At 37.2% G+C, this 22,546-nt stretch overlaps 1 protein-coding gene across 5 annotated transcripts in view; it reads right to left on the bottom strand.

Moving 5' to 3' along the window:
• The window catches only part of LOC109405137 (cAMP-dependent protein kinase type II regulatory subunit), a 375,648-nt gene that overhangs the window by 217,397 nt on the left and 135,705 nt on the right, over positions 1-22,546 (bottom strand). For all 5 annotated transcript variants that reach the window (XM_029879336.2, XM_029879335.2, XM_029879334.2 and 2 more), the window contains exon 3: positions 5,292-5,525. In XM_029879336.2, coding sequence (XP_029735196.1) covers positions 5,292-5,505 — 214 coding nt within the window. In that variant the 5' untranslated portion in view covers positions 5,506-5,525. The remainder of the gene's footprint in view (positions 1-5,291; positions 5,526-22,546) is intronic.

The following is a 22,546-nucleotide window of genomic DNA, read 5'->3' on the forward strand; positions in this document are numbered from 1 at the left end:
TATATATGCAGAACATTGTTGATATTATTTGGACAAAAACACTTCAAAAAATCAGGAAACTATGAATATTTCCGGATAATTTATAATTTTGTTATAACATAAGATTGATAAAATTCTGGTCAAAGAGCTACAAAAAAATCAGAAACTATGAATTTAAAAAAAAATACAATTTTATTATTACTTCAAGTTGATCTCAATTCTTAATTCATTTCATGATATTAAAATATTTGCGTTATGCATCCAAAATTTATGATTAAAAAATGCCCATTTTTCCGAAGCAAACCACTATTGATATTATGCTGGCAAAAGCACTACAAAAAATTCAGAAAAATACATTTTTTTTCTGATGACGTACATTTTAATTATAACCAATTATAATCAATTTTAAGATTTCAACATCCCATACATATTATGATTTAAAAAAAGTTGCATATTTATACAGAACAAGTAGGGTGCCTGTACCAGTACAGTGCAGTGTACCAGTTATCGCACTACCTAAGAAGAACTATTTCTACAAAAATAAGAAGAAGACCGTCGAATATCATCGATATGTCAAATGATTGATTAGTTTTCATATTTTACAGGAAAAATAAACAAACTGAGCCAAAACTACTTTTAGTATTTTTTACGGCGTGTGCCAATGATAGGAACCCTGTACCAGTTATGGACACATTTGTTAATTTGGGTTCCACTTCGCACTATTTACATGTATTCCTTATGGGATTAGCCATAACTGGTACACTATGGCGAAATAGGGTGCAAGGAAGCCGAAAAATTAAGGAATAATATTTATTTCTATCATAATTTGAACAAATTGTGAAGTTTAAATGATTGCAATCATCTTTTGTGAACGTGATCTGTTGCTCACAAAAATTTTCTTGTTGATTTGCATCATTAAAGGTTAAACATCGACTATGGCGAATTTGAGGTACTATAGCCATAACTGGTACACTGAGCCTATCTTAAAAATTCGTAGTTTTCTGATTTTTTTTGTAGTTCTTTGGAGAGAAAACTATCAACAGTGTAACGCCAACTTGTTTTGGATAAATACGCAAATATTTAAAATCATAAAATGTATGCGTTTTGGAGATCAATTTGAAGTTATATGAAAATTGTATATTTTTCCTGAAAAAATCGTAGTTTTCTGAATATTTTGTGATTTTTTGAAGAGTAAACTATTGACCATGTTCTGCAAACTTGTTATGAATAAATACGCAAATATTTTAGAATCATAAAATGTATGAGAAATTGAAATCAATTTGAGGTTATATCAAAATTGTACATATCTGCTGAAAAAATCGTAGGTTTCTGAATTTTTTGTAGTTCTTTGGCCAGATTTATACCAATAATGGTCTGCAAGCATGTTCTAGATAAATACGCAAATATTTTAAAATCATAATATGTATTGGATTTCGAGATTGGTTTGAAGTTATAACAAAATTGTATATTTTTCCTGAAAAATTCATAGTTTTCTGAATTTTCTGTAGTTTTTCTGCCAGATTTACATCAATAATGTTCTTCAAACTTGTTTTGGATAAATACGCAAATATTTCGAAATCATAAAATATATGAGAAATTGAAATCAATTTCGAGGTTATATCAAAAATGTATATTTCTGCTAATAAAAATAGTAGTTTTCTGAATTTATAACGAAATTGTATATTTTTCCTGAAAAATTCGTAGTTTTCTTAATTTTTGTAGTTCTTCTGCCAGATTTACATCAATTATGTTCTGCAAACTTGTTCTGGATAAAAACACAAAAATTTTAATATCATAAAATGTATGGGAATTCGAGATTAGTTTGAAATTATAACAAAATTGTATATTTTTCCTGGAAAAATTCGTAGTTTTCTGAATTTTTGTAATTTTTCTGTCAGATTTACATCAATAATGTTCTGCAAACTTGTTCTGGATAAATACGCAAAAATTGTAAAATCATAAAATTTATGGGATTTCGAGATTAATTTGAAATTATAACAAAATTGTATATTATTCCTGAAAAAAATCGTAGTTTTCTGAATTTTTTGTAGTTCTTTGGCCATATTTATATCATCATGGTTCTGGATAAATACGCAAATATTTTAAAATCATAAAATGTATGGAAATTCGAGATTAGTTTGAAGTTATAACAAAACTGTACATTTTTCCTGAAAGATTCGTAGTTCTCTGAGTTTTTGTAGTTCTTTTGTCAGATTAACATCAATAATGTTCTGAAAACTTTTTCTGGATAAATACGCAAATATTTTAAAATCTTAAAATGTATGGGAATTCGAGATTAGTTTGAAGCTATAACGATATTGTATATTTTTCCTGAATAATTCGTAGTTTTCTGAATTTTTGTAGTTCTTTTGCCAGAATTACATCAATAGTGTTCTGCAAACTTATTTTGGATAAATATTCAAAAATTTTAAGATCATAAAATGTATGGAAATTCAAGATTAGTTTGAAATTATAACAAAATTGTATATTTTTCCTGAAAAATTCGTAGTTTTCTGAATTTTTGTAGTTCTTCTACCTGATTTTCATCAATAATGTTCTGCAAACTTGTTCTAGATAAATACGCAAATATTTTAAAATCATAAAATGTATGGGAATTCAAGATTAGTTTGAAGTTATAACAAAATTGTATATTTTTCCTGAAAAAATCGTAGTTTTCTGAATTTTTTGTAGTTCTTTGGCCAAATTTATATCAATAATGTTCTGCAAACTTGTTCTGAATAGATACGCAAATATTGTAAAATCATAAAATGTATGGGAATTTGAGATTAGTTTGAAGTTATAACGAAATTGTATATTTTTCCTGAAAAATTCGTAGTTTCCTGAATTTTTGTAGTTCTTCTGCTAGATTTACATCAATAGTGTTCTGCAAACTTGTTCTGGATAAATATGCAAATATTTTAAAATCATAAAATGTATGGAAATTCGAGATTAGTTTGAAATAATAACAAAATTGTATATTTTTCCTGAAAAATTCGTAGTTTTCTGAATTTTTGTAGTTCTTCTGCCAGATTTACATCAATAATGTTCTGCAAACTTGTTCTGGATAAATACGCAAATATTTTAAGATCATAAAATGTATGGGAATTCAAGATTAGTTTGAAGTTGTAACAAAATTGTATATATTTCCTGAAAAAATCGCAAATTTCTGAATTTTTGTAGTTCTTTTGCCAGATTTACATCAATAATGTCCTGCAAACTTGTTCTGGATAAATACGCAAATATTTTAAAATCATAAAATGTATGGGAATTCAAGATTAGTTTCAAGTTATAACAAAATTGTATATTTTTCCTGAAAAAATCGTAGATTTCTGAATTTTTTGTAGTTTTTTGGCCAAATTTGTATCAATAATGTTCTGCAAACTTGTTCTGGATAAATACGCAAATATTTTAAAATCATAAAATGTATGGGAATTCGAGATTAGTTTGAAGTTATAACGAAATTGTATATTTTTCCTGAAAAAATTCGTAGTTTTCTGAATTTTTTGTAGTTCTTTGAAGAGAAAAATATCAACAATGTTCTGAGAATTTCTTCCTTAAGTATATGCGCACATTTTAAAATAAAAAAATACATTGGTCATCGCGACAAATTTAAAGTTACAAAAGAAAATATGGTTTTCTCTGTATTATACGTAGTTTTGTGAACATATTGCAGTGCTTTGAGTGATAAATAATCACTATAATCACATTGATAGCTTTATTACACTCGTGTGGGCTATTCACCATCAAAAAATCATGTGGTCATCGCGATAAATTTAAAGTTCTGCTCGAACATAAAAATCTTACGAAATTTATAACGACTTGCTCCGGGTTTTTTAGTACTAGAAATTAGAATTTTGATCAGAGAAAATTTTCAAAACATGTATACTCATCGAGAGATCCTAAAAAATTCATTGCTAAAAAAATTTTTGAAATCGGACTTGTAACGGCCGAGATATAGAAGGTTGAAATTAGCGTTCCAACTTTTTTTGAGGCATCGGCGTTTGAGTGTTAATAGCGATATTAGGCACACCGTGCGTGCATATTTACTCATATAAGAACATCCTATAGAAATGGCTCAAAATCTTTAAATCACAAAAACTTTAGTTTCCCTTGATGAAACATTTTCAAATTTTCAGAGGAGATACTAGAGTAGTTTATCTTTCGAATGCCGAGTGTCATTTGAGTGGACATTTTTATTTGTTAATAACGGCACCGTGAAAAACCACATCTGCTTATTGTGACATAGTGCGACATATATGGCTGTAACTATTTAACGGTATGATCAAATTGAATGAAATTTTGTCACATACATACATACTTTACGTACATAAAAATTTTCATTGAAATCGGTTCAGTATTTTTGGCGCCAGAGTTGAAACGGCAAAAAAGTGATATTTTCCAAAATGTTTGTTTGCAGAAGATTCTCAAGTGGCAATTCCCTTGTTTCAACGATATCTCCGCCAATACTCAACCGATTTTAATGAAAATTTTATGGTATTAGCTACACATAATATACTATTCATGGTAAAAAAATTAGCTATTTTGGCGAACGCAATCAAAAGTTATACAATATTTTCTGTGTGCCAATTTCATCGTGGACACTCTTTAGAAGAAAAAATATACTATAGTATCCATCTGGTCAGAATCACTGAACATAGATAAACACAACACGCGTACAACACGACATTTGTCATGCACTTGAATCCAATAAAAGAAAATAAATCTGCACTTCTCTTCTTCTTCTTCTTCTTCTTCCTCATCTCTTCCTATCTCAGTTGATCTCGACGAGATGCAATTCCATTCAACTTGTTTGCGGTTGCGGCATTTTCCTCCCTCTAATTAAGCGCGCGTCAATCGATCGAGACATGTTGATGTGATAATGTCAAACGAACTGAACCGTGCGCACTAATGTAATTACTACTGTGATGGATTGCCTGCTGGACTAGAGCTCAAAAATTGATTTCTGTTTCTCCGACCGCCACGTGAAAGTCGAATGATTTTGATCGACGCGTGAAGAGTTTCTCCCACGCACGCAATCCCCTGCGTAAATCAATCTGATAATTTCCTTTCGTCGTGGCGTGCTGCTGGCTCGAGAAAATCTCAAACTCGTTCGGGCTCTTATAAATGGCTCATCGAAGGTGTTGTTATATTTAGCCGTTATTATAAACATGCAATCCGATATTGATCGGGGGGATTGACGTGCTTATAGTCGCTCGGAATCGGGCTAAACGTCGATAAATACCCCATAAACCGTGTATAAATATCTCGGAACATGTTTTTCTGAAGTATCCAACAAGGGCTTGTGCACCTACCTTCTTCGTGTGACATGATGCTCTCGTCCGGTGAGCTGGGCTCGCCGGCTGTGATCATGGTGGTCTTTCGGTTTTCCTGCAGTTTGGAGAAAAACTCGACCGCGTAGTCGATCACGTCGCCCGGCTGCTCCAGCAGGTATGCTATCGAGAACTCCAGCAGCACGTCCCGTAATCCGTCCGGGACCTGAATTCGGTGCTTCTGTTGGCTCGACATGGTCGGTTGTGCGTCACAATCTGCAAACGGCAATTAGAAAATAAATGGAAACATTAGGTAACATTTTAAGAAGTAAGACCCTGCTGGCTTAAATAGCAATATGTATTGCCAAATAGATCATGTACCACCAACTAAGTCATGTACCACCAAACAAAAAAAAAACAGACGGTTACAGTTAGACGAAACATTTTTTGTTTGTTTTTTTTTTTTTTTTGCTAGGTTTCTAGCTGCACTCTGAATAGAGTAGAAACCTCTACACTAGACCCGAAGATAGAAAAGAGTAGGGTATCGCGCTACTTGGGCGGTGGTTTTCTTCGTCTGTTATTTTCGTCTGTTTTCCACTGTAACTCGGTCAATTTTGAACCGATTGACTTGAAATTTTGTACACGGGTAGATACTATACCTGCCACAAAAGTTCAGCTTATTGGACGCAGTGGCTTAAATTCCCCAACAGGGGAGGGGAAAAAAAAAAATACCTATCTCACCGCATTCCAAGAATTGTGTCAATTGGTTCAAGATTGACTGAGTTATAGTGGAAAACAGACGAATATAGAAGCCACCGCCCAAGTAGCGCGATTCCCTACGTAATCTTTCAGAAGCAGTTTGCCAGCCGTACGCGGAAAATGATATCCATTAAGACACTGTTGCAAACTGACTCAAAAAGTTACGGTTATGTTCACACGGTATGTGTTTGTCTTCTTGTTTAATATTGTGGTATGGTTCCGTTCAATATGTATTTCTCCTCGTACCAGTTGTTGTATGTTTGTTTTTTTTTTTTCATCTAACCCCGTATGTTAAAATATAAATAGTCGATCCTGGGTCAAATTGTTTTCCTGATTTCGCTAATCGTTTTCTACATCTCTGTGTTCATTTCTTGTGTCCTTAAATTATCATCGGTCCAAAACCCACAGAAACATGTACTGAACTTCTGATATTTTTCTGTTGGTGTCATAATACCATCTAAGAGATAAACAAAAATACGCCAAGTTGATGAGTTGATTGCAATAGAATTTTAAAATAATAAAGATTGCTTGTCAACTAAGGTACACCGGGGCAAGTTGAAATGCGGGGTAAGATGAAACGAACGCTTTAAAAACTAGTGAATATCGATATTTTCATATCGAAAAAATCATGATAATAATGCCCTATGGTGAGCATATTTAGGCATTGAAAAATTAAATTTTCGTTCAAAAATCTGAATTTTGCAAGAATTACAATTTTCTCATTTTTTCGATCCTAAAAAGTAATTAAATTTTGATACATATACATACCTGAAAACAAATCAAAATATCGATTGGATTTGAATCTCTCCATTTCACAAGATAGATTTAGAAACTAATAAATGAGATCTGGTGGAAAATATAATATTTTTAATTTATTAACTTTTGCATAACTCTGTTTCAACTTACCCCTTGAAATTAACCCTATGGGGCAAGTTGAAACTTTGACCTGAATGCCTGAGTTTTCCACGTGATTTTCAACTCCAACGTAATACTTCTGCATTATTAAATTGATTTCACACCAAAATATGTTTCTAGTGAATCATTGAAACTCTTTTCAAAAGTGATCTAAGAGTTGTGGTTATAGCATGTTTCTATATAAATAAATATAATGTATGATTAATTAATATCATTTAGACTTGAGAGTCTGGATCAAGGTTTGGGCTCAAATTTAGCAACTGAGTTAATATAACAGTCCTGCAACAATCACGAAAAAGTAAATCAAATACTGTAAATGTTGGTTTTGTTGGAAACAAGTGTTATTATGGACTTCTGATATTTGAATACAGCATCATAAAACCATAAATACCTTGAAAACCCCAAAAAGTAGGTCACAAAAGAGTAAGTATCAAACATACTGATTAGCGATCAAACCAAAGTGCTTTTTTGCGCTTGACGGAATTCAGGAAAGTGACAAAATTCTGATATATTAAAAATATACAAAAAAACATCTATATATATAAAAATGCAGTGGCATACGTGGGACCGCTCATAACTTGCGAACCGAAGGTCCGATTTTGGTCGTCTTTGTTTTGTTCTGTTAGTTTTCACCCAAGGAAGGTTTATGAGGCAAAAAAACATGGAAAAATGGAGAGTTTTTGAAAATCGATCTTCCATACATTTTGTGACCGGGGACTTGGGCTTGGCTGGAAACATGAAACGTCAAAAAACGCAGTAGGCAATACAAAGTTTGCCGGGTTCAGCTAGTATTTATATAGATATTACAATAAACACGCCTCATAATATACCTATAACCATAGTTTCTAATTAAGTTAGGTCCTAATACGTTACATTGCGCTTGCTTAAGGCCAGTAGTACGTTTTGAATTACCAGGATTCACCAATTTTGTTTGAATTTCAAAATGTTTGATCCATTTCAACTTACCCCGCTGTATGGGGCAAGATGAAACAAACAGCTCAAAATGTGTTCATTGAAATTTGTACAAGTTTTTGAGTAAAAAGTATGACTGTAGTATTTTTCCTCAAAAATAGAGACTCAGTTAAAACTAACAACATTGAGCTTGAAAATTTTCAAGTCGAATTGATTTTTTGGTAAAACTTTGAAATTCAACTTTTTAAAAACCGTTTCAACTTGCCCCGGTGTACCTTATTATGTATTCATCCCCTTACAAATGCTATGAAAAATATTCAAATTTGTTCAATTGTCCTATCGGTCCTACCTAGATAAACCATGTCATTTTCTCAAGTGTAGCCTATAAATGTCAACCTAGTCATACACAAGTAACGTTGTTCAGTTAATAAAAGCAGTCAGTTTTTGTCCAAAATGTCACGTCGAACGCATTGACGTCAACAATGCGTTTAAGTGTACGCACGTTAGCTTCGAATCTATCAGCACAATTAAGTGCTGCAAATCTCCTTCCTACTATTAAATCTTCGGTCGATTTTAATTGCTTTATTTAAAGAAAATATGACCAACTAACATTGTAAAAATGCGAAAAAGCGACTATGACATCAATAAATTACCAATCAAAATCAACCGAGAAACGTGAGAAATAGAGCCCAAACAACATTTTGAAGTCAGCTGGCTGTAAAAGGTTCCAAAACCTGTCACAAATACTATAATGTTTTTATTAGGATTTGTAACGATCATCAAAACCTTCTCAAATCCAACCGACTTGGAACTATTGCTTGGGAATAGACTCTAATGAGCCCTGGCGGTTCCTCCGTGTTTATCGAGCGTGTCTGATGCATATGATCACTGATCAGCCATACTCCATCTGCAGCAGCCGGTTCGTGATGAACCGTTGGAGGTGCATTAAAGTGTTAAAAAGGTGATATGTTTCACTAAAGAACACTACACTACATTACAATAATAAAAATGAAACTCCTTCACTTTAATACCGTCAACCCCTGCGAACTTGGCCAGGGGGTTACAGTTAGACGAAACATAAGACCAAAAACAACTGAATTAGTTTCCCCCTGACACTAACCCCGTGTCGAAACGTTGGGCAAGTAATAAACATCGTTTGTTAGTTCAAGACTGAGTAGCCGGTTTTAATTGATAGAAATTTTTACAGATATATACTTCAGCAAGGATACATCGGCAAATGCCTTCAGGAATTTTTCAGTGATTACATCATGGATTGCTCCAGAGAATTTTTCAAGAATTCCTCTCGGGATTACACCAGACATTCCTCCGGGAATTTCTCCTGGATTATCTTTAGAGGTTTGTCCTAAGTGTAGTATTAGCTTAGGTTTAAATGTACAGAAATAAAAACAAAAAAAGGTTCGTCCATTGATTGTTCCAATGTTTTTTTGCAAGGATTCCTCCAGGGATTCCTAAAGGAATGTCAACAAAAATGCTTTTAGGTATTTCTACAAGTGTTCCTTCAGAGATTTCTTAAGGGATTTCTCCATATATTCTTTCAAAAATTCCTCTACAGTTTGTTACAATAATTCAATCTGGAATAATACGGGTTACGCACAAAAGGCTGAATAACATCAGGCTGAACTACGAAAGGCTGAAATAGTAATTCTACTAATTTTCCAACAGGGCAGCTCAAACGCAGTGCTAATCACTACCCAAACACTCAAACATAGACATACAGTTGTATTACTCCTATTATTCCCATCGTACACTCATTCAACGGTTTATTTAAAAATTTGCTAGTTGGTCGACAACCAAGCCAATTTCCATGGCTTTGGTTTTGTTCAAGCTTTCAACCCTTGTTCAGAATTGGCTAAACTAAGTATTTTTGTCATTGGGTGAACATGCTTCCGTTATGATCTGGATAGGAAAGTGTTACCCAAGTAGCACAGATGTCACAGAAGAATAACGACAGTGCAGGTTTTTGGTTGCACAGGAGCTACCCAATGCTAGAAAAACATGACATTGACACTTGTGCAACCAAAAATCTGCACTGTCGTGACTCTTCTGTGACAAATGACTGCTTGGGTACAATAGTTTGTCAGCGCAACCAATTCCTTACTATGTATTATAATGTCCTACATAACTACGATAGCTATGTCTCAAAAGAACAGCATATTTTTCAAAGAAGGGAAAATCACTATTGATTTATTACAGCTGTAATGACATCAATCTCCATAACATCAAAACTCGAAAGAATAGGTGATGTTTAAAGAAGGGTAAATCTCTTATGAAAATGTCATTAGTCACTTTTTGTGTTCGTTGGTATGCGTCATTAACCTCTTTACTAAGCACAAGCCTACAAGTATAGTGCTCTTGTGACGGGTTCGATTCCTGTTTCGGCCAGGAACTTCTCGTAATGGTAATTTCCTTGACTTCTTTGGGCATGGTATCTTCTTGTCAGCCAGACGATATACGAATATAAAATACTCATTGGCAGAAAAAGCAAAAATATGAATGTGCTCATAGAACACTGCTGAGAAGCTGAGAAGCAGGCTCTGTCTCAGTTGGTACGTTACGCCAAGATGAGAAAAAGTGTTGTAACTAATTACGTAGATATTTGCATTTTCAGCCTTTTGTAATTTCAGCCCTATGTAACAGGTTCTTAATTTCAGCCTTTTGTGATTCAGCCTTACACACTCAGATTCAATTTCGCTGTTCGGTAATTATTTTACTGGAACAATTCGGTAAAGTTAAAAAAACACCGAACTCCGGTAATTATTGTTCGTTTTACAAGTGTTCGGTATTTTTTTACCGATCGATTTGTGATTTAGTCACCATCTGTCAAAAATATCACAGTACACACTGTAAAATGAAGAGATTGCCGTATCCTGTAAAAAAAATACCGAAAAAGTCTGTACTTCTCACGCTTCATTACCGAATTTCTGTAAACTGTTTGCTTCTGTCAAAGTCGTCACACCGTTGACATACTTTCCACTCTTGTCAACTTGCTTCGTGAATGTTGTATTAATTTCTAATAGAAAGTGAAGTTATCGAAAGAAAAGTGAAGCGATTGGATCTTACAGGCCCTATCATCATCGCCACAGTAGTTGCGTAAGTATTCATACATTAATTGTGATAACTGCGCATTAATAACAACTTGTTGTTCCAGGTCCTCCTGCGTTCCATTTACATGAAAACTTGTCCTGCTAGATGAACCCTCGTCCTCGCCTATTTAAGCAGATATGCATTGGAATGTGATAATGTTACCACCTACTTTACTATTGTGCCACATTTAGCCTAATAAATGAATAAAATCTAAATGTCTATGTCTGTTTTCTAATTTAACAATATACCGAAATACTGTAAATCTCCCAAAAAAACAAAGAATTACCGAAAACCTACGGTAGTCCACGACACAACATTACCGAACACTCCGGTAATTTTTGACAGCTCGCCGAAAATCTAAATTACCGTACGTTCAGTACTTTTTTCGATTACCGAACGAACTACCGAACGTTCAGCTGTTGAGAATTTGGTAAAAAAAATACCGTATACTGTAAAATAATCTAAGTGTGTATGTTTTTTTTTTACTTTTTCGTTTATTTGGAAGGCTCGGGCGCCACATGGGCATAACTGAGCCGAAATCTTTTGTTTTTACATTGATTTTACATTTTACATTTTATTACTGCCTTAAAACTATGTTAGTTTGGGAAGCCAAAGTACTCGCGGCTGTTTCGAGGTTAAGGATTGAAAAAAAAATAAAATAAAATTGGGAAGGACGGATTTATGGGTTTAAAACTAAATTATTTGCTAACTTATACTAAAAACATTGCCAGCCTTATGTTAGCGCCCCAATAATTCGAAGTATTTCAGCATGAATATCTATCGGAAACCCTTTCAGGAAATTTTACCAGACATTATCTAAAAATTAATCCAGGAACTCCTTCAAACATTGTACAAAACATTCTTTTGGAGTCCATTCAAAGATTCCAACAATAATTCGTACAAAAATTATGCAGGCATGAAATCCTCCATATTTTTTCCTACAGAAATTCTTCCAGGGATTTGTTAAGACACCTTTCCTGAGATTTCAAGATTTTCTTTTGGAATACCTTCAGGTTTTCCTTCAAGAATTCCTTCCAGGGTTTAACTTAGGAATTTCTTCTGTGTTTCTTTCAGGAACAATTCCAAAGACTATTTTAAAAATTCCTCCAAGGATTCACCTAGGAACACTTTATAGAATTCATTCAGGAATTAATCCAGTACTTCCTCCAGGGACTGTTTAGGGTTTTTCTTCGGAATGTCTTTAGGAATTGCTTCCGGGATTCCTACTAGGGTTTCTTTAGGAACTCCTGCGGGGATTCCTTCAGGAAGTGCTACAGGAATTCCTCAAGGAGTTCCTCTACGAACTCTTCTTGGGATTCCTTCAGCATTTCTCCAAGAATTCCATCTACAATTTCTTCAGTAATTCTTCCTGTGATTCCTCCAGGAATTCCTCAAGGGATTACTCCACTAATTTCTTCAGGGATTCTGCCAGGAATTATTCTAGGGATTCCTCTGGGAATTTCTTCAGGGATTTCCCTAAAAATCATCCGGGGATTCCTTCACAAATGCCTCTAGAGATTCCTCCAGAAGTAAAGTGTAGAATTAGTTTAGCGTTAAAATACACGTTAAGAAAATTAAAAAAAAAAAGATTCCTACAGAAATTCCTCCAGGATTCTTCTAGAGATTCCTCCCGGAGTATTTCTAGAAATTCCTCTGGGATTCCCTACAGGCATTCCTCTAGCATGCCCTCCAGGGATTTCTCCAAGAATTTCTCCAGGGCTTCACTTGGAAGTTCTTTCTGTGATTCTTTCTGGAATAACTTGTTTTAAAACTCCTCCAAAGATTCCCCCAGGAACTCTTCATAGGATACCTTCAGGAATTCCTCCTTGTATTCTGTTAGGAACTTCTCCAGCAATTAATTCAGTATTTCCTCCACGAACTCTTCTAAGGATTCCTTCAGAATTTCTTCAACAATTCCTTCAGGAATTATTGGAGAAATTCTTCCAAGGATTCCTCTGGGAATTCCTACAAGAATTTCTCTAAAAAATAGTCCAGGAATTCATCTAGAGATTTCTCCAGATATTCCGCCAGAAATTTCTCAAGAGATTTCTCCAGGAGATCCTCTGGAGATTCCTTCAGAAATTCCTACAAGAATTCCACTAGGAAATCCTCCAGGGATCCCTCCAAGAATTCCTACAGGATTTTTTTCAGGGATTCCTCCAAAAATTTATCCAGGGTTTCCTCAATGCATTCCTTCAAGACTTCCTCCAGGCATTCCTCTAGAGATTCCTCTGCAATTACTCCCCTAGGAATTTCTACAAAAAATTATCTAGGAATTCTTCAAGGGGTTCGTCCAAGGATTTTTCCAGAGACTCCTACAGGAATTCCTCCAAAGATTTCTTCAGGAATTAGTTTAGGGATTCCTCCAAGAATTCTACCAGAAATTCTCCTAGGCATTCATCCAGGCATTTATCCAGGCATTCTTCCAGGGATTCCTCTTTGGATTCTTGCATATTTTTTTTTCAATAATTCCTCCAGGTATTCCACTAGATATTCCTCCAGAAATTGCTTCAAGGACACCTCCAGGTATTCCCCTGGAGATTCTCCTGGGATTGCTTCAGCAATCCATACATTCTTCCAGGAATTTCTCCAGGGTCTCTTCGAGGAATTCCTCCATAAATTACCCCAGCAATTTCTTCAGGGATTCCTCCTGGAATTTCAGCAAAAAAATCTTCCAGGATTTTCTATAGGAATACCTTTTGGATTTTTTCCAGGAATTCTTTCAGATTTTTCTTCAGAAATTGCTGCAGGGATTCCTTTAGGAACTTGTTCATAGATTTTTCCAATGATTTCTCCACAAATTTCTCAAAGAAACTCCTCAGGGGTTTTTTCAGAAATTCCTTCGAGGATTTCTCCATGAATTCCTCCATAAATTCTTCCAGGAATTTCACAGGGGATTTTTTTCAGAAATTTCTCCCAGAGTTCCTCTAGACTAGAGTCTAGAGTCTAGAGATACCACCAGAAATTCATCCAGTAAATGTTGCAATAATTACTCCAGAGATTCCGCCAGGCAATCCTTCAGGAATTCCTCCACCAATACCGAAATGAACGCCTCCAGAAATTCCTTCAGGAATTCCTCCAGGATTTTATCCAAAAATTTCTTCAGTTAGCACAAATCCCGTAAGTTTAATAGTGAATGTAATTTCTCCAAGAGCTCCTCCAGAATTACCCCAAGAATTTCTTCAATAATTCCTAGAGAAATTAAGAATGGATCCAGGAATTGCTTCTGGATATCCTTCAGAAATTATATTAGAAATTTCTCCAGAATTTTTTTCAGAAAATCTTCTGGGGATTTCTTCAGAAATTCTTCCAGGAAATTCTCCATTCCTCAGGAATTTTTCAGGGATTCCTCCAGAGATTTTTCCACTAATTTCTTCAAGGATTTCCCCAGGGATTCCTTCAGGAATTCCTTCAGGAATTCCTTCAAGAATTTCTTCAGGAATTCTTCGAAAACCTACATTAGAAATTCTTCCAGGAATTTCTCAAGCGATTTTTTCAGAAATAGAAAAATAATAGAACTAGAAACTGAAATCTCCGAGAACTCCTCTGGAGATTGCTTTAGAAATTCATCCAGTATTTTTTTCAAGAACTCCTCTGGAGATCCAGAGAACTCTAGGAATTCCATCAGGAACTCCTTTTGCAATTCCCACAGGAATGCCTCTAGGAATTCCTCCAAGCATTCTCCAGGATTTTATCCAGGAATATCTCCAGAAACTCCTACAGAAATTTCTCCTGGACATCCTTCAGAAATAATGTGAGCAATTCCTCCAGGAATTTCTCCAGGAAATGCTCTTGGGATTTCTTTAGAATTTCTCCAGTTAATTTCCCAGAGATTAATCCAGGAAAACCAGGAATTTTCTAAGGGATTTTTTCAGAAATTTCTCCAGGAATTTCTCCCAGAAGTCCTCTGGAGAAATCTCCAGGATTTTTTCCAGAGTACTTTCAGGGATTGCTCCAATAATTCATCCAAGATATTTCACCAGGAATGCCTGCTGGGTCTCATACAAATATCCAATATTTCCCCAATATTTCTCATACAAATATCCAGTATTTCTCCAAGAATTCCTTCAGAAATTTCTCAAAAATTTCTTCTTGGAATTCCTCAAGAGATTTCTTCAGATTTTTTTTTTCTAGGTATTCCTCCCATAATTTATCCAGGAATTCCTCCACTATACTTTCAGAAATTCCCTCAGGGATTCCTCCGGGAATTAATCCGGGGATTCCACAGGACTTCCTGCAGGCATTCCTGTAGGAAATCCTTCTGAAATACATCCAGGTTTTTCTTCAGGGATTTATCCACGAAGTCTTCCAAAGACTGCTCCGGAAATTCTTCCAGGGTTTTGCTCAAAGATTTCCTCAAGTGATTTCTTCAGAAATTCCTCTCAGGTTCTCTTCAAAAATTTAATCAGGAGTTCTTTTAGAAACTTTGGAAATCCTTTAATTTTTTTTTCCTGGGAATGCCTGATAATTTTATTTTAATTAGTTCAAGAATTTCTGTAAGAATTTCTCCAACGAATAGTATTGGAAGATAATTTAAAAAGGGATGCTTACAGGAACCAAGAAATTATCCTGAGAATCTTTCGAAGCTTTTACGAGAATACCTTCAAAAATTCTCCCAAGGATCCTTCCGGGAATACGTCAATTGTCATTTCTACAGGATTATGCTCTGAGATGAATGTATGCAGTATATGAGTATATGAAAAAAAAAATCTTTAGTGAGATTCCGGCAAGGATAACCCCCTGACTGAAAAAGCTAGCTACGCCCTTGGGAGTACCAGACTTTTGACATGAGATGGTAACTTTTAGAAGGTGTGACGGGAATTGAATTCATGTTGTGCCCGAAACAGACATGGAAAAGAATTCGAGGGACAATGATTCAATCTTATTATTTTCAGGAAATGGTAGTTGTTTCACAATATGTTTTGCATGATATGAATAATAATTTATGAATTAGTAATTGATACTAAAAATGACCATGAGGTATTAGTCGAGGTGCCAGAAAAAACTTTTTCATTGTTGGTCGACGCTTGATATGACGGAAATAAGATAAAAACTCAACAAAAAGTACAAATGAGAAACAAAGTTTACAATGAGAAACGAAATAAACAGTGCTTCAATCCTTTGTTTCAAGTAAGATGAATTTTAGAGCCTTATGCTGAACTGATGGAGCGATCTTCCTACTATCTCCACAACTGTCATGAAAACTCCGTTTATTTAAAAATATCGGCATTCATTGCAGGACTTCACTATGAGCCCTTATCCCCCGGGTAGCTCCTGTGACAAGTATTTCGCAAAGGGCCATCATATAACATCACGTAGGTACATAATTTGCTAGCATTTAGATGACAAACACGGCTAAACGTCTCTTAGTTAGGGTAGACTAGCCTCCCGTAAAGCTCTGTGGTATAGTAGTTGACGAGCACTTGAACGATGGTGCGATGGTACATCCATGTAATAGCTAAAGTGGTTCGGTTTTATGCGATTTCTTCTTTTTGTGACATTTAAAAGACTGTGTACTCTCTGCTTGGCAAATGTGGTGACACACCACCGGGGGAAGACGATGACTACCATCATCGCTTTGAAGATTTAGGTATACATGGGTGTGAGCAGAGCACTCACTGACTATAGGTGTTGTTCACTTAGCTTCGTTATCGTAAGATTCCTGAAGCACTTTGCGTCATAAGTACTATTTTTAACGGCTGAGCAAGAAAAACGGCTAATGATTAGGTTTTGGAACGTTTCTGCTGATACGTTTTTATTCAGTAAATTATGTATAGTAGGATTCTGAAACCTCTTAAGGTGAGGAAATTTTTTGGAGACACGTTTCAAGACGGGCGACAAACACTCCAGGGACACCTTATATGTTTACTGCTTAGGTAACAGCTGCTGTTCACACCCTCCTAGAAAAAAAATATCCATCCAAGAAAAGCGAGAAGAAAAGTTTATCCATTCAGTCCCCATCAGCAAAGGAACCCAAAGTTTGTCCCATTATGCGTTTCCAATGTTCCGGACTTGTCGCTCCTTTACATCTTCATTGTCGCCCATTGAGAATCGCTTGTCGTCGAAACTGAATTAGGAATTAGGCAGCAGCGACGATGACGACGACGCTCTCTCTGGCCTACCAAACCAACTCGACGAAATGCAGAAGTCGACCCGCGTATCAACGAACGAGAGCTTGTCACCAACACCGGCGGACGGACGGACGACTGCCGTTGACGAGGGTTGCTCCAGCCCGTTGTCCCATCAGAACCGACACGGCGGCGACCCAGCCAGGGTGAATTGAACTTTATCCGATTTGGCTGTTGAAATTACCATAAATGTGTTTATTGTTGTACTTTGGGACAGGATCTTTATCTGATGCCGTTGGCGATGATGGCGGGGCACAGCAGCGCCGCAGGTCGGTCAACAATGACAGCACTTTCGGATTTCTGGACTATTAACTGATTTCCTCCGGTTTCGGGGGTTTGATTTGGGAATTTCAATTAGCCGTGACCTGGGACAACGTGTTGGTTGTTGTTATCGTCACCTTTGACTGGTGACGGCAGTTGAGGATGATCTTTGCTGATTAAATTTGAGAGATTATATTAACGTTTTGAGCATGGTAAATCAAGGCTACCTGAGGCTTACTTGGAGTTTCGCAAGAACACGATGAATCGTAGAACGTTCGTCCAGCATAACCTACTTTATCCTTACATCTGGAGATCGCCACAGCAGATGAAACAACAAACCAACCACGTTTCGATTGATGGACGGTGCTACTCCGATATGATCACTCCCGAAAACTCAATTTCAAAATGTTGTTCATAATATGAACTGCGCTACACTCAATGGCAAACCAAGTACAGTATTCCATTGATAACTGTAGCATGTTTACATTTCACAAATCGAATTAAATTTGATAACAGGAAAACCTATACCAGACATTCAGGAGTAGTTGATATAGATTGAGGTATCGTGTGTCCCATCTACAAAAAGGGCAACAAGTTGGATTCCGGGAACTACCGCGCGATCACACTACTGAGCGCTGCCTACAAGATACTCTCTCAAATTTTATGGCGCCGTCTTTCACCGATTTCAAGAGAGTTCGTGGGGCAATATCAGGCCGGATTCATGGGCGAACGCGCTACAACGGACCAGATGTTACCATCCGCCATGTGCTACAGAAATGTTGCGAATACAACGTGCCCACACATCATTTGTTCATAGATTCCAAATCGGCGTATGATAAAGAGACGAATGCCGAGTACGGTAAAGTGTCTCTAAACAAAAAAAAAAAAAAAAATCGGCGTATGATACAATCGATCGAGATCAGCTATGGCAGATTATGCACGAATACGGATTCCCGGATAAACTGATACGATTGATCAAGGCGACGATGGATCGAGGGATGTGCGTAGTTCAAGTATCAGGGACACTCTCGAGTCCCTTCAAATTTTGCCGAGGGTTACGGCAAGGTGTTGGTCTTTCGTGCTTGCTGTTTAACATTGCGTTAGAGGGCGTCATAAGGAGAGCGGGGATAAACACGAGTGGAACGATTTTTACGAAGTCCGTTCAGTTGCTTGGTTTCGCTGATGATATTGATATTATAGCTCGCAAATGTGAGACGATGGCGGAAGCGTACATCCGACTAAAGAATGAAGCCAGGCGAATAGGATTAGTCATCAATGTGTCGAAGACAAAGTACATGATGGCAAAGGGTCCTAGGGAGGAAATACCGCGTCTACCACCCCGAATTTCCATCAACGGTGATGAAATCGAAGCGGTTGAAGAATTTGTGTACTTGGGTTCACTGGCTACCACCGACAACGACACCAGCAGAGAAATTCAGAGGCGCATTGTGGCAGGAAATCGAGGTTACTTTGGACTCCGCAGAACTCCACGAACGAACAAAATTCGCCGTAACATGAAGTTAACTATCTACAAAACGCTGATTAGAGTACCAACGCCCCCATTGTAGTTTTGAACGGAAGGTGTAGCGTGCCATCTACGGCAAAGTGCAGATGGAAGACGGAACTTGGAGAAGGCGAATGAACCACGAGCTTCATCAGCTGCTGAGAGAATCAACCATCGTCAACACCGCGAAAGGCAACGGTGGGCAGGTCACGTCATCAGGATGTCGGATAGCAACCCGATTAAAATGGTTCTCGAGAATCACCCGAACGGTACAAGAAGACGTGGTGCACAGTCAGCTAGGTGGATTGATCAAGTCGAGGAAGATTTGCGGACCCTTCACAGAGTGCGAAACTGGAGACGCACAGCCATGGACCGACTAGAATGCAGACGACTCTACGAGTCTCTTAAGGCAGAGGCCGCTTAGGCCTTAATCGGACCGGTAAGGTAAAGTAAGTAGGTACTATACAGCGACACGAGGGATTATTCCAGAACGAATTTGGAAGATACGTCCGCAATTGCAGGACATAGGCCTACTTCTGCGCAAATTGCAGCTCATCGTGTAATGCCTCGGTATCTTCCTGACTTCAACGGCAACCCCGAGAACTGGCCAATATTCATTAAACCCGATTCTTTTTTGCACGGGTCTGGTTTTTGCTATAATTCAGACAATATTCAACCATTTTTGCTCATCAAATTTTGTACACATGTAGGCACGATTATCTCTTGGAGGAAGTCCCAGTGAATCTCCCAGGAAGAACAATATTTTGTGAAAGTTGTATAGGAACTCCTAGTCAAACTTTTAGAAAAGTTTCCGTGGAACTCCTACAACAATTTCCCTAAGAAATTCCAGGTATTTCTGCGGAAATTTGCGGTGCAATTTGAGTAGAATTCCTAAAGAAATTTCCGTTGCCACTCTAGAAAAAATTCCGGATGAACTGCAAGGGGAATTTCCAAACATTCGAGGAAAAAACTAGAGGATTGTCCGGTGGAACTCCATAGGATTATCCGATGGTACTCCAGTGGAACTCCTACATGATTATACGTTAGAACTTCGAGAAGAATCCCCAGTGAATTTAATTTTCAAAGGAATTCCTGACTTCTCCAGGGATTGAATGTGTGTCTTCTGAAGGAAATTTACGGTGCAACTCCTAAAGAATTTCCCTGTGGAACACATAGAGAAGTAATTTGAGGAATACTTGGGGAAATTCGCTTTGGAACTCTGAGGAATTTCTGAAGAGATTTTCGGTGGAACTTCGAGAAAAATTCCCAGAGGAATTCCCACAAGAATTGCTGTAATTCCTAGGGAAATCTAAGAGCACCTTTCGAAGAACTTGGAGAATTCCCGTTGAAACTTTGAACATAATTCCCAGGGAAACTGTGACAGGAATTCCCGAAGGATCTCCTAGACAAATTAATGGCAAGAGAATTTGCGGTGCAACCTCTAGAGGGATTTCTGGAACTCAAAGAGTAGTTCTCGGTGAAACTATTAAACTTTGGGACTCCTGCGGGAATTTGCAGTGGTACTAATACAGCAATTCGTGGTGGAACGCCTATAAGAATTTCTGTTGTAAATTCTACTGGAGTTTCGATCAGAACTCTTGGAATTACTGATTATCTTTGAATTTTCTGGTGGAATTCCTTGAGAATTTTCTTGGAAGGTTCCCAATGGAACATGTAGAGGAATCACTGATGAAACTTTCGATGGAACTCCTAGAGGAATTTCTGCTGGAGCTCCTGCGGGCACTTCTAGACGAATAACTGGTAGAACCAAGGGTAGAACTCTTTGAGAGATTCTTGTTTGAACTCCGTGAGGGATTCCTAGTGGAAGATTTGGAAGTATTCCTAGTGGAACTCCCCTAGGAATAATCGGAGGAACTTCCAGTGTTTTTTTTTTTAATTTTTACTGGAGCAGGAAAAAGTCTGCTGGAGTAGAGCAATTTCCAACAAAGCTTCCTCCAACAGACATGAAACCTCCTCATTTCTTAATCTTTGTATTTTATACATTACAATAACAATTTTCGAGTTCATTTCTTGTGAGCGTGCACTAGTGCACTCATTGGAAGTGAGATTGAAACATCCACTATAATTCTTGTTGTGTGAGTACTAACAAAAATTTACACTCTATACATTTATTTTAGTGATGGACCGTGATCATATTCGCACTTCCGGGATCCCTGCAACCTTCTTGACAGTGACGAAACCTGACCAGAACCCTTCAAAAATGGTCCTAAACAATATGATTCTCATTACAGAGAACTTTTTGGAGAAGTTATGGAATAAAATGTTTAAGGTAATAACATTTGTAGATTTTGAAGCACATAGCAACGATGAAAACTAATTTTTTTGATGTTCCGGATTTCTGGAACCAGTTCTAAATTAGTCAATATTAACCTTCACGTGCCCAACCCCCAACATCTCTTTTTCAAAATGCTGGCATTTCGTCAATTTTCATACAACTTTTTTGAAGCCACCCTCAATCGATCATAACTTGGTGCAAGTTTATTACACCCAAGTGGCCATGCAATATCCGGAACCATTCTGAAGATATTCCGGATTGCACTGGGGTCAGGGAGGGTGCCGAAATGGCCAAAAATGATTATCTCGTGTGTTCCTCCTCTCCTCTTCTTGGCGTAACGTCCTCACTGGGACAAAGCCTGCTTCTCAGCTTAGTGTTCTATGAGCACTTCCACAGTTATTAACTGAGAGCTTCCTCTGCCAATGACCATTTTGCATGTGTATATCGTGTGGTAGGCACGAAGATACTCTATGCCCAAGGAAGTCAAGGAAATTTCCTTTACGAAAAGATCCTGGACCGACCGGGAATCGAACCCGTCACCCTCAGCATGGCCATGCTGAATACCCGTGCGTTTACCGCCTCGGCTATATGGGCCCCGTCGTGTGTTATTGTGTTTGAAACATCGATTTTCAGCGGAATTTTCATTGCGAACAATAAAACACAACTGCGATAAGCAGATTTGAATAAGTTGACCCATCCGGATCTCCGTGACAGGTTCCGCGCGGGCCTCATTGGGTTCACTTCTGGTTTTCCTCCAAAACATGTCAAGCGACATATCAAACTTCATGATTTCGAATGACTGAGTCAGAAACGATACCCTGAAGTCAGTATCAACTAATATGGCCACCCCGGAACATCTAGCATAGGTTCCACGGGGGTGACATCGGGGACATTTTTGGTTTTGCAACTAAAACATGCCGTGGGACATATCAAACTGCATGATTTCAAGAGAATGGGGCTGAAAAAAATGACTGAAGTATGAAGCAACTGATATGGCCGCTCCGGAACACCTGAAACAGGTTCCGGAAGGGCCTCTCAAACACAAAAACACACGAAATAATCACTTTGGGTCATTTGGCAAAACAGACTACTCCCCCACCCCCTGACCCCAGTACAATCCAGAATATCTCCGGAAAGGTTCCGGATATTGCATGACCACTTGGGTGTAATAAACTTGGACCAATTTATGATCGATTAAGGGTGACTTCAAAAAAATCAGATGAAAATTGATGAAATGCCAGCATTTTTAAAATGAGTTGTCGGGGGTCGGGTATGTGAAGGTTAATGTCTATAATCAAAGTACACGTAAACACACCTTTTCAATTCTTGAACGGTCCTGAACTTGTTTGGTTGCAAAGTTGTAGCATTTCAAACTTAGGGTCTCCAAAGCGGCATTTTTCAGTTGAAGCAGGTTCCC

Source organism: Aedes albopictus, chromosome 2 (assembly GCF_035046485.1).
Source record: "Aedes albopictus strain Foshan chromosome 2, AalbF5, whole genome shotgun sequence".
Lineage (NCBI taxonomy): Eukaryota > Metazoa > Arthropoda > Insecta > Diptera > Culicidae > Aedes > Aedes albopictus.